This window comes from Camellia sinensis, chromosome 7 (assembly GCF_055761805.1).
Source record: "Camellia sinensis isolate YWXY chromosome 7, ASM5576180v1, whole genome shotgun sequence".
Taxonomy (NCBI): Eukaryota; Viridiplantae; Streptophyta; class Magnoliopsida; order Ericales; family Theaceae; genus Camellia; species Camellia sinensis.
This window is the reverse complement of record NC_138967.1, coordinates 73,526,995-73,540,037: the sequence shown is the minus strand read 5'-3', so window position 1 is coordinate 73,540,037 and position 13,043 is coordinate 73,526,995. Positions and strand designations below refer to the sequence as shown.

The window sequence follows — 13,043 nt, the reverse complement described above, 5'->3', positions numbered from 1 at the left end:
ACAACAAAAATCAAATACACATTAATTAACATTATCACATTATTCTTGTCAAATTTTATGTATATTTTGAATTTTTTTAATTTATTTAGAAAAATTCTATTTCTAAAAAAAAAATTCATCTTCTTTTTTAATTTTTAATTTTTTTTTTAATTTTATATATCCCTTCTTCTCTCTATTAATTGATATTCGATAATCTGAAGATGAGTTGTTTCTCTTATTTCCATCTTCTTCTTTTTTTTTTTTTAATTTTTATTTGCATTTATAGAATGAATTTTCTTGTTTCAATATCTTCTGCAATTGTTTTATTGGATTTCTCTCTGATTTGATGGTAACTTTAGATTGAGTTTCCTAATTTTTATCTTAACTAGTGATCACCTTAATTGAAATTTTATATATTTTTGTCTTCAATTTCCATGTTTTGGTTATGATTAATTGCACGTTTTTGATCATGTCACGCCCCAAGCTCTGTGACAACGCCGCACACTCATATAAGTGAGCATGCAAGGCTAAGAATCCAATCACATAACCCATAAAATAAAATACTCAAATTAAATCCTTAATTGTCATAATGCCAGAATCCATAAAAATAAATAGTTCTCATATGAAAATGCCCACCAAATCCACTAATTTAATCCACTAACAAAACAATAATCCAAGTACTTAAATCATGGTCCTACTCTCGGCACTCCCACATGTAAAAAAAAATCCCGCGCAGCTCTACTCTTCAGAATCTGAAAAAAAAATAAGGGTAAGCTAGATAGCCCAGTAAATAACCAACCATCACTGCTAGCTGGATCAAGTATACAAATATAAATAAATAAATCGATAACCAATAAATATAATTTTTTTTTCTATAGTTCAATAAATGAACAATTATTTGTAAGGTGGTTTTATAGCTAAAAATAAACAATGTACAATACATTTTAAATGAAAAGCCAACAAGATAATTCAAAGTAATTCGTTGTTCAAATCAATGGTTCGATATTCAGATGGTTCGATGATTTGATTCACAAAACCCAAGTCTTATTGACTACGGTCACATAGCCCGTGACAAGGCCCAGAACCACACATAGGCCGGTGGTAAAGCCCCAAAAGAAACTAGTTTCTGTGCCAATAAATAACCCTCATTGGCTAGGGTCCAAATCATAGTCAGACTAGAGTGATGTTCAAAATTCAAACAATACACAACTTTTAAATAAAACATTCGATATTTTTAGAATAAACGTTTAGTACAATTTTCATAATAGTTTCACCAAATATTCAAATAATTTTCATAATAATATTCGATGTTGTTTTATACTTGACCCATATTTTATTTTAAGAGAACACGAAGGCTATAAATAAATATTTATAATTTTAAACGATTCGATAGGAATAAAAATGAACCAACAGTGATAGAGGGTTACTTACCTTCAAACAGCTAAAATAATATTTTCCAAGCTAATCTCAATTTACCAAGATCCACCTCAATCTCACAAACCTAATAAAATATTACACCGCATAAACAATTATTATGTGCATCCATCCATCTCTTCTTGTAACAACAATAGAATAAATTAACCCAATAGTCTATTAGGAACTCCCACAATTTAGCATCAAAACAAAGCCATTACGGTTTCGGAAATTCTCAACCCATATTATTCTATTGTTGTTTATATACACGTAACAATTTGTAATTGCTTGTAGTCAATCGTGTATCCCACAAATACACTACCATTAAACTTAACCCATCACATATCAATCTCAAAATATGAACCACCTAAATGGGATGCAAAATACACTCTAAAATTGAGCAAAATTGAGACCCCCAACATAGACTATATCAATATATCTATTTAATCATATATGCCCATAAAATCATCTATCGATATATTAACACTAAAATCATAGATAGGAATACAATAAAATAAATCTTACCTAAGTGATGAATAAAGCAAAACCACCACTCTTATGAATCCTCCCTCTTCCTTGGTTTGGGTTTCTTTTCTTTAATTTTAAACTTTTCCAAACCCTTGCTTGCTGCCTTCACCTTCAACTCTTCCAAACCCTTTCTGCAGCACAAGCCTCTCTTCTCTTTTTCTTTTCTTTTTTCTTTTACCTTCTCAAACCCTAGCCGCCTATGGAGCAATTCACAGCCTCTGTTTTGTTTGTTCTCCAAGACTTAAAGCCACAATAGGTGGGCTTATTAACCTAATTTCGCAAAGTTACAAAATTACCCATCTAAGTAATAGGAAATATAATGCCATCTCATAACTAATTCTTTGATATTAATAAATGACCCATATAAATTAATTTAATTACTAATCTATCCAATAAAATAATCATATTTAAAACTTGGGTATTACAGATCAATAGTCACAATCTTGTCGTTGCTACATTGTCGACATCGCAAATCACCGTTGTTGTAGTGAGAGGATGAGAGAGAGTGAGAATTAGAACTCCAATTGTAAATAGAGTAGTGAACCATCAAAAAAAATAAAAATGGTTGTGAACCTTTAAAAAAAAAAAAAGTTCAAGTTGGGTTGAAGAAAATCCAAACACATTAGGAGATGGAGAAAGTAATACCCATGAGGAATGGGGAAAAATAATTATAAGAGAATGATGATATAAAATTAATATCCACCCTATTAACCCATTGCTATCCCTATTCACATGCGTAGGCGCTGACATAAGCAATTTTTGTCTTTTTTACACTTCACCAACTACTAGTCCGACGTACAGGGGCAATTAGACTATTATTGGGGCAAATCCATCTAGTGCCATAGTTTTTTTATTTGGAAAAATAATTTACAAATAGAATTTCTCAGAATTATATATATATATATAAAAAATGTATTTAGAATGATGTAACAACAACATATTTATAATTATGAGACATAATAATAGATATTTGATTAAAGAAAATCATAAATAATTCTGTCATTTGATATGAAACTTTTGATAAAAATTAAGCTTATATAACGTTACCTTTTTCATATTGATTGTATGGTAGTATTGGATTGATGCTCTTTGATCCACTGTTTTAATGTTGGTTATTATACAATCTTGTAATAATACTCCACAACATTCATATTGTATTACTTAACGAAAAAGAGCAATGCTAAGTACTTCGAATTTAAACTTGCCTCGAATGGCTCAAATTTCACTTTGTTGGTTGTTCGACCGGTCGTCTGGCAAAAAGGCTGATAGCCGCAGTTGATCAGGTGACAACTACAATGATCGTCCAGAGAATAGAAATTCAATGCAGCTCCATTCGAGGCACCAAGGATTTCCCCATGAGAAAATTGGTAAAACATTTCTTTTCAATTTTTCGTAATAGAAGAGGCCCAAAATATTTTTTTTATTAGTTAAGGTCTCTTAATAATATTATTAGAAAAATTTTAACTCGTCACAGAGAAATTTCAATCGTCATATTTTATGCCGAATTTCTCCGTACTGAAATTTCTCTGTAAAAATATTGATGGATCTAAACTATTATGAAAATATTGCATGTCTTTTATTTTATAAAATTTTAGGGCTCATTTGGGAAGCTAATTAAAAGCAAGTTTTTAATTTTTAACCCATTTTAAGTCACATCAGCTCTAATATTTTTTACCCACAAAAAGATAAAAAAATTAAAAAAAGTAAAAAAAACTAACTTTTAACCAACTCTCTAAAACACCCCTAAGGGCACCTTAAACTAAAACCTCTTAACCTCTTGTTTTTCAAAAATTAATATAGAACTTTATTTGATTTTAAAGTTTTCAAAAATAATTTTTAAACTTTTAATTTTTTAATTATTTTTTATTTTTTTAAATTCGTTTAATGTAGATGTATTTAAAATATATATAGTTTGCGAAAAAATCTTTAAAAATTACACTAAATACAAAATATACAGTATATGTTTAATTTTTTTTTGTATTTATTAATTTTTTAACGATTTCTTTACAAATATTTTATTTTTAAAATACATTTAATTAAATATATATATATATACAAAAATTAATTAAAATATAAAAAATAACAAAATTTAAAAAAATGTTTTTAAAAGACCAAAACCAAAACAGATAGTCTCTTTCATCCAAAAAAAAAATAACAAGATTTAAAAAAAAAAATTAGTTATTTTAATTGACTTATTATTATTTTTATGACTATTTTAACTTAATTAAAAAATTTGTATAAAAAATAAATTAATTTTTTAATTGATTTAATAATTACAAAAAAGAAATAAAATATTATAATTTAAATATGACATTTTATTTTATTAATTATTTTAATTTATTTTATCTTTACTACTTGTTTTGCTACGCTATAGTGTGATGTTTTGGGAAGTTGATAAAAAATTAATTATTTTGGCTTTTTTATGATTTTTTTTTTATTTTTTTGTGCTCAAAAAATAAAGAAGTAATGTGATTTAAAAAAAAAAAAAAAAAATCTAGCTTTGTATTTGGTTGTCAAAGAAGCACCCCAGTCTCTTTCATAACAAAATAAAAAATAAAAAAATAAGGGAGACTTATTTATAAGTCATTTTTCAAACATTTATGTTAGGTTAAGTCCTGTGTAATTTCTTATAGAGTCTCAAATCCTATTTAGATAGGAATGTATTCCACAAGATCCTACATAAACGCAACGTGACGTGACACTTACATAAACGTAACGTAACGTGACACCTACATATATGTAACGTAACGTGACACCTACATAAACGTAATGTAACGTGTGACGTTACGTTTCGCAAACTTATTAAGTTTTTATGTTTTTAAATTGCATGTGAAAATGTTGTTGGCTTATGTTGGTGTCACGTTACGTTTCATATAAATATGATCTATTGTAATATTCAATTTCCTATATAGGAAATTGAATGTTGCCATAGATCATAAGTGTCACGTTACGTTACGTTTATGTAGATATGATCTATGGTAACATTCAATTTTCTATATAAGAAATTGAATGTTGCCATAGATCATAGGTGTCACATTACGTTACGTTTATGTAAATATGTCACGTTACGTTTATGTAGGTGTCACGTTACGTTTATGTAAGTGCCACGTTACGTTACGTTTATATAGATATGATCTATGGTAACATTCAATTTCCTATATATGATTTTACTATTATTTATGATATTAACAACTAATATTGAGGATAAATGTGTCAATAAACTTTCCACAGGACTTATGGAAACATAAGTTTTTTAATAAGACCATATGTAAAATAAGTCTCCCTAATAAGACTTATAAATAATTTTTTCAAAAAATAATTAGGACGCAGGAGCAGCATATCCTCATTTCCTCTCATTATAATAAGTTGAGTGCTCATCACACCATCTCCATACTACTACACTTGTCTTTGACTAATACATCTAGAGAGAGAAGCAAGAGGGAGAGAAATGGCGAAGGTAGGGAGAATGAAGCTAGGATCACAAGGTCTAGAGGTGTCCAAACAGGGACTGGGATGCATGGGGATGTCAGCCTTCTACGGGCCTCCAAAGCCGGAAGAAGACATGATCAAACTCATCCACCGCTCCATCAACTCCGGCGTCACTTTCCTTGACACCTCCGACGTCTACGGCCCTCACACCAACGAAATCCTCCTTGGCAAGGTCGCCCATATTATTAATTCATGTTAGAATTATAGAGAGGAAGGAAATAATATGCATTGTATTGAATGAATGTTTTATATAATAGAAGGTCTGTATATATAGGCTGAGAAAGAGTATTCTATTAAAAATCTAACTTTGAGAAATAATATCTTATAAGAGACTTAAATATAACAATACTTATATCTAGGAAATAGAGATATGATGTGACTTAAATGAGATGATGTGATTTAAATAAGATAGTGATTTTTTGACCTTTTTAAATTATGACAAACAAGACCTAACAATTCAATTTCCTACTCTTTGATTTCTATTCATAAGAAATGGTGGAATTGTTCTTGATCTTGATTTTGATTTTGATTTTGATGAGCAGGCACTCAAGGGAGGGATGAGAGACAAAGTTGAATTGGCTTTGAAATTCGGGGGCCACTTTGCTGACAGAAAGACAAAGATTCAATGTGATCCGGGATACGTACGGGCAACATGCGAGGCGAGCTTGAAGAGGCTGGACATGGATTGTATCGATCTCTATTATCAGCATCGGATTGACACCCGCGTCTCCATTGAAATCACGGTTCAACCCTGCTTCTCTCTCTCTCTCTCTCTCTCTCTCTCTTTAATTTGAACATTTTGTTTGTACTGGTTTTAATTTTTTTAAAATTAATTTTTTATGATTTTTTTATTTTTAGTAAATATTTTTAAAATTTTAAATATTTTTTTACTTTTTTATGGACTTTAGATATATTTGAAAGATAAAATATTTATAAAACATTAATAAATATATAAAAATATAAAAAATATATTGAATTTTCATATACATATATATATATTTTATATTTTAAATATTTAGTGAATTTTTTAATTTTTTATAAATATTATATTTTTAAATGTATAAATGTAAAGTGTATTTAAAAATTAAAAAAAAAATTGTATAAAATAATAAAATTACTTGCTTTGAAATGAGATGGTGGGTAAGCATGCTTCAAAATATATATGTATAGGATGGGGCTTCCCTTTAGTCCAATGAAGGACTGGAGGGTACTGTTGGACTCGTGGGGATCGATCACAGGTTCCGTTTTAATAATCTGAATTGTTAATGTGTAGAACTTGTCGAGTACTATATGCCTGTAAAAAATCACGTTGATTAGATATCAATACCTACGTGATCAAATCAGTTTGTATAACAAAAAAATGGACAGTGAAAAATAAACGGCTGACGAAAATCTAATTTGATCACATAGCTATCGATATCCGATCAATGTGATTTTTTACAGGCAAATAGTACTCGATGACTTCTACACATTGAACGGTTCAGATTATCGAAACGAAACATGTGATGGCCCCCACGGGCCCAATAGTACCTTCTAGTCCGATGAAGGACCGGAGGGAAGGCTTATCTAATTTTTACTTTTTTGTTTTTTTAACATGTTCCTGTGCACACGTCAACTTGTACTGTCACTTCAATACAAATTTGGCTTGTGTACTCTTTTTTTTTTTTGGTACTTTTTTGATGAATAGTAATAACTTTTTGACTTTTTTAGTAACTATTTGGCTTTTTGTCTTTTATAGACTATCCCAAACAAGCACTAAGTCATAGGTTGTGAATGATATTTTGTAAAGAGAAACGCTATGGTACATCCTGTGTTGTATCATATACATAACTTTAAATTTTATGAGTCATAACTAAACATAATATAAAACATAATTAAAGATCTCTTGAGTTATAATTAAAATAATATCATAACTAAAGAAGGAAATTGATCATAACTAAAGAAGAAGAAAATGACATAACTAGTGTGCATATGATACACTTTTTTCAAAGGTGTATACATGACAATTTTCCTTTTGTGAATGATGATAAAGTTTTTAAAAATCATAGTTTTAAATTGAACCAAACCAAACCACGTTTTAATTGCTCGGTCTCATTTGTTTGTAAGATTTTCATAATTTAGTTTGGTTCCAAATTTCATGAAATTGGGTGTTTGGCATATGGTTTTTTTTGGTTAAAAAAGCCAAAAAGCCAAAATACACAATCACATCTATCTAAGTTTTTATACATTTTTTCGTAAAAAGTAAAAAAACAACTAAAATAGTCAATTTCTAAACAAGCTCTAAGTAACAATTCAGTTTGGTTAACCCGTAAACTGAACCAATCCAAATTATGCTCATCCCTAGTGTCTCTCATGAAGTGTGTATGTAGAAACAATCGACGGTAATTTGGACAGAAGAACCAAATTGAAACTAAACAAAATCAAAGTAAAATTTGAGTCAGGCTATAGCAATAAGAAGTGTAATTTACCCAAGTTAATAATATATATTGATACACTTTTGTTTGTGTTTGTCTCAGTATTATGTTATAGTTTACATTTCCAATTGAGAGCTAGCTATTCTCTCAGTCAATGTTGTCTAGGTTGCCTTTTTACTGTGATATGGTATTTTACCTGCCTTTTGGTAATGATGATGATATCAAATTTGCAAATATATGACATTCATCCCCATTTTTTGTTGTCGGGTGTTCCTACTTCAGCTCTTCACTTTTAGTTACTAGCATTTGTGTTTCTTTAATGAATTCTGTGCCCAATTGCCATCCATAGTCATCTATGGCCATGTTTGTTTGGGTGGACATGAGCTTGGGATTGGACTAATAGTCCAATAAAATTATTAATCCGATGTTTGGTTAAACAATTGAAGTACGGACTAATTATTTTAAACTTGACTTTTAGTTAATCCAACGAATTCGTTGGATACATAATCCAACGAATTCGTAATCCCAGGATTATTAGTCATGGGAATACTAATCCAGTCCGCCCAAACAAACATGGCCTATGAGTATAAATTGCTTCAATTAACATGACAAGATTTGCAGTTCCACTTGCATGATAAAGCTTATATGGTACCTTTGGTTCTGCCAAATTTGCCTCATGAATTGATCCATCTTAAATCAATTAATTCCATTTTGTTTTTTCAATTTGTAAATGAGATAGTTCAAATTTGTGTAGCTGTTCAACGGAATAACATTGAATCTTTCAAATCTATTTTAAAATTATTATATATTCTAATAGAAATGACTGAATTTAAATACTCACAAAGAAAGTAGGGCTTTTTTTTCAGCCAAACAAATCTAATTATCTAACTTCTGTAGATATTCAAATTATATTCTGGGGCCAAATTTACATTATTGGGATGACCAAACAGGCCCTTGCTGATTTATCTAATTTTCTTAAAGCCGTTTGGGTTTTGTTCTATTTTTTACTTGGGGAGATGACATCAAATAAAATCCATTGGAGAACTGGATTTACATAGCTGATCCCAAGTAATTAGGACAGGCTTGAGGGGGCATTTTGCTAAATAAGTCAAAATACTAATTCAATTCCCAAACTAAGCCTAGTTTTGAAAGAATTCCCAAAATAAGCTAAAACGTGGTTCACAACCACGATTTCAACGTCTGTGTGCCTGTCTCGCGTGAAATTTGGGAAATCTTAAAATCGTGGTTACAAAACGCGCTTTTGATTAAGAAATCGCAGTTACAAACTGCGCTTTTAGTTATATATATATATATTTTCTGAAAGTGTGGTTGTGAACCACGATTTTAACTTAATTTTTTTTTTCTTTTGAAAACGAGGTTGTGAACCACGTTTTTTATCAATTTTTTTTTCCTTCTGAAAGCGTGGTTGTGAACCACGCTTTCAATACACAAATGATATTGCTGCTTGGCGTGCTATTGGACCAACTGATACATCAAGTAAGTCAACACTCATCAACAGTTGGTCTAATAAATTTATTTCATAAAATATAAAATAAATTTCTAAAAAATAAATTTCTAAAAATAAAAATAAATTTCTAAAAATTTACGTTACCTTAGTGTTTAGGGATAAAATTTATTTCTTTTATTTTACTAAAATAAAAATAAATAAATTTTAAGAATTAAACCCTAAACTCTAAAATAAAATAAAAAAATTTATCCCTAAATACTAAAGTAGCGTTTGGTAACGTTTACGTTTTTGGTTTATATTTATGAAAATTTTATAAAATGGTTTTTATTTATTTTTAGAAAAACATAAATTACAAACGCGTTTGGTTTGAACAATAAAATAATTAAAAAAATAATTGAAAAAAATTAATTTTAAAAAAAAATAATTGAAAAAATAATTATTTGAAAAAAAATTTAATTGGGAAAAAAATATTTGAAAAAAATTTAATTGAAATAAAAGATTAATTTAAAAAAAATTAATTGAAAAAAATTATTTGATCTTAATTTCAATTATTTGGTCTTATTTTTTTCAATTATTTGAAATTAAGACCAAATATTTTTTGTTTCAATTATTTTTTTTCAATTAATTTTTTTTTCTATTAATGTTTTTTCAATTAAATTTTTTTTCCCAATTAATTTTTTTTCCCCCCATTTTGTTCAAACCAAACGCGTTTGTAATTTATGTTTTTCTAAAAATAAATAAAAATCAGTTTATAAAATTTTCATAAATATAAACAAAAAACGTAAACGTTACCAAACGCTACCTTAATATTTAGGGATACATTTTATTTTTTTATTTTAGGGTTTAGGGTTTAATTCTTAAAATTTATTTATTTTTATTTTAGTAAAATAAAAAAAAAAAAATTTTATCCCTAAACACTAAGGTAGCGTAAATTTTTAGAAATTTATTTTTATTTTTAGAAATTTATTTTATTTTTTATGAAATAAATTTATTGGACCAACTGTTGATGAGTGTTGACTTACTTGATGTATCAATTGGTCCAATAGCACGCCAAGCAGCAATATCATTTGTGTATTGAAAGCGTGGTTCACAACCACGCTTTCAGAAGAAAAAAAAAATGATAAAAAACGTGGTTCACAACCACGTTTTCAAAAGAAAAAAAAATTAAGTTAAAATCGTGGTTCACAACCACGCTTTCAGAAGAAAAAAATATAATTAAAAGCGCAGTTTGTAACCACGATTTCTTAATCAAAGCGCGTTTTGTAACCACGATTTTAAGACTTCCCAAATTTTACACGAGACAGGCGCACAGACGTTGAAATCGTGGTTGTGAACCACGTTTTAGCCTATTTTGGGAATTCTTTCAAAACTAGGCTTAGTTTGGGAATTGAATTAGTATTTTGGCTTATTTAGGGAAATGCCCCCAGGCTTGAGTTGTGTTCTGGCCCAACTCACCACCGTGCTGCAATTTTTTAAAACAGTTGGAATGAATTAAGCCAATAAAAAAGTAAAAACGCCTGTGTTTGGAGATCAATTACCAATGAAGGCAAACCATACTTTTTGGATTACAATCAATGTGCACTCTTTCTTAAGTTAAGCATGCATCCAAATTGTTTGATCATATACCAATATTATGCTGTGGTAGAGTAGCATGAAAATCTTGTTTCTACTTCCCTTCCTCTTTACATATACATGTTTCTGCACGTCTCCAAAATGATTTACTTGTTTTTTTCTTTGATTCTTTTTTTTGTAACCCATCTTTTCACCAGTTGGGAGAACTCAAGAAACTGGTTGAAGAGGGTAAAATAATGTACATTGGTCTATCCGAGGCCTCTCCTTCAACAATCAGAAGAGCTCACGCAGTTCATACAATTATAGCAATACAATTGGAATGGTCTTTATGGACAATAGATGTGGAGGAAGAAATAGTTCCTACTTGCAGGTGAGGCATCTATTCTGCTAAATGACATTTTAGGGAATAACAAGAAATCCAAATTGCTAATTTGATATCCGTTGTGATTATTCAGAGAACTTGGCATTGGGATGTCACATACAGTCCTTTAGGAAGAGGATTTTTATCATCAGGTCCCAAGCTTGTTGAGAATTTTGCAAATGAAGACTTCCAAAAGGTTTGTGCAATGTTAATGTCATCATAACATTGTTGTGAATAGTCTTGACTTCTCTCTTTGTGCAAACTGTAGAAAAGTAATCGATGTTATAAGCTGATAAAATACACCATGTTTTCTAAAAATGAGGAGCGCTTGTTAGTGAAAGTTTTGTATATAAAACTTGTTAAAGTCCTTTTATACTGAAATTGTAATTTTATAGCCAGTCAGTTGTATGTTTTCTGCTTCATTGGGCATAAATTACTTTTGTGCTTCTAGGATTTTGTATTAAACCACATTCCAGTGAACTTTGTCAACAAGTGTAACTATTCAATGAAAAACTTTTTGCTTTTTATCTTTTGGCACGAATTTTTTATTGTGGATGTAGTTACGTTTGTTTCATCCTTCAAACTCTCTTATTCCATTGGGAAAACAATCATTGTGTTGGGTTGTGATGCAACTTCAGAGCTTGTTTTACGTGATCAATCTATGTATGGCGGATTCGCAATTCTGATGCTGAATCATGTATTTAATTTATTTTTATTTTTTTTGTAGCATCTACCAAGGTTCCAGCCGGAGAATATGGAGCATAACAAAAACATGTTTGAGCGAGTTAATGAAATAGCAGAGAAGAAGGGGTGCACCCCAGGGCAGCTAGCATTGGCATGGGTTCATCACCAAGGGAGTGACGTGTGTCCTATTCCCGGCACCACCAAGATTGAAAACTTGGATCAGAACATTGGAGCTTTGTCAGTAAAACTGACACCGGAAGAAATGGCTGAACTTGAATCCATTGCATCAGCTGATGTAGTTAAGGGAGATAGGTATGGGGGCCTGAGCTCTACTTGGAAGAATTCAGACACCCCACCCTTGTCCTAATGGACATCTTAAGAAATACATCCTTCACTTGTGTTGGTTGTTCCTTTGGAGTTGTAAGAGAACTTGGTTTTTTGATCATCTGTTTTTGGAGTGTGTGTAATCTGTGTTGGACAATCTTCACTGTATTTAAAAAGATTAAATTCTGTTGTGTACAAAACAATAACAAGAATATAAAGAAATAAATAAAAGGAGAGAATTTGTTTGATTACAAAAATCAAACTCGAAATAAAAATAAATAAATAAAAATAGATTTTATTTTGTTACAAAAACAAAATTTAAATCTGATTTTAATAAATAAAAACAACACTGAAAATAAATTAAATAACTTACTTGATTAATATATGTGAATAACTTTTCTGATCAAGTCCAGTGTTTAACACTGTGTCCTTAAGACAGATTCGTCCTCTCCACGGTGCTTTCAGAATTTGGACATCTATCTCCCAGGATGAAATGATCTTACCACAAACAATAGCAGCACTACAAATTGTTTGCCTTACGAACACACTAAGTGTTTACACTCTTTCTTTCAGAAATAAAATGCAGCAAGATGAAGAATATAATTAGCAGAGGTGAAATACGAAATTTCTGAATGAAATAACATCAAATGAGGGTGGTCCTATTTATAGATGTAAAGGTGGCTCTTGGTTTTAAATTGAACAGGTATGATACTTGTTGGTTTTGAATTCAAACAGATTTGAATCTGTTAACAATTCAAACAGATAGCAAAAACGGGAAGGGCCCTGTTTGGGTGTGCACTAATTCCAAACT

General features: G+C 29.8%; 1 protein-coding gene and 1 long non-coding RNA gene across 2 annotated transcripts; one reads left to right on the top strand and one right to left on the bottom strand.

Moving 5' to 3' along the window:
* Positions 1-458: 458 nt before the first annotated feature.
* Positions 459-2,341, bottom strand: LOC145794688 (uncharacterized). The gene is made up of 3 exons (XR_014334616.1): positions 1,918-2,341; positions 1,411-1,480; positions 459-731 (listed from the first exon to the last, which is right to left on the bottom strand). It is a non-coding gene; the product is annotated as an uncharacterized LOC145794688 (long non-coding RNA).
* Positions 2,342-5,368: 3,027 nt separating this feature from the next.
* LOC114301351 (putative aldo-keto reductase 4) lies at positions 5,369-12,430 on the top strand. Its single transcript, XM_082880822.1, has 5 exons — positions 5,369-5,581; positions 5,952-6,152; positions 11,061-11,219; positions 11,319-11,420; positions 11,952-12,430. Exons 1-5 carry the CDS (start codon positions 5,369-5,371, stop codon positions 12,273-12,275), a joined length of 999 nt encoding a protein of 332 aa, XP_082736948.1. The 3' UTR covers positions 12,276-12,430.
* The last annotated feature ends 613 nt before the right edge of the window (positions 12,431-13,043 follow it).

Coding starts and splice junctions, on each gene's coding strand:
- LOC114301351 (XM_082880822.1), top strand. CDS start 5,369: ATGGCGAAGGTAGGGAGAATGAAGCTAGGATCACAAGGTCTAGAGGTG. Junction 11,220..11,318: donor TAGATGTGGAGGAAGAAATA/GTTCCTACTTGC, acceptor GTGATTATTCAG/AGAACTTGGCATTGGGATGT. Junction 11,421..11,951: donor CAAATGAAGACTTCCAAAAG/GTTTGTGCAATG, acceptor TTTTTTTTGTAG/CATCTACCAAGGTTCCAGCC.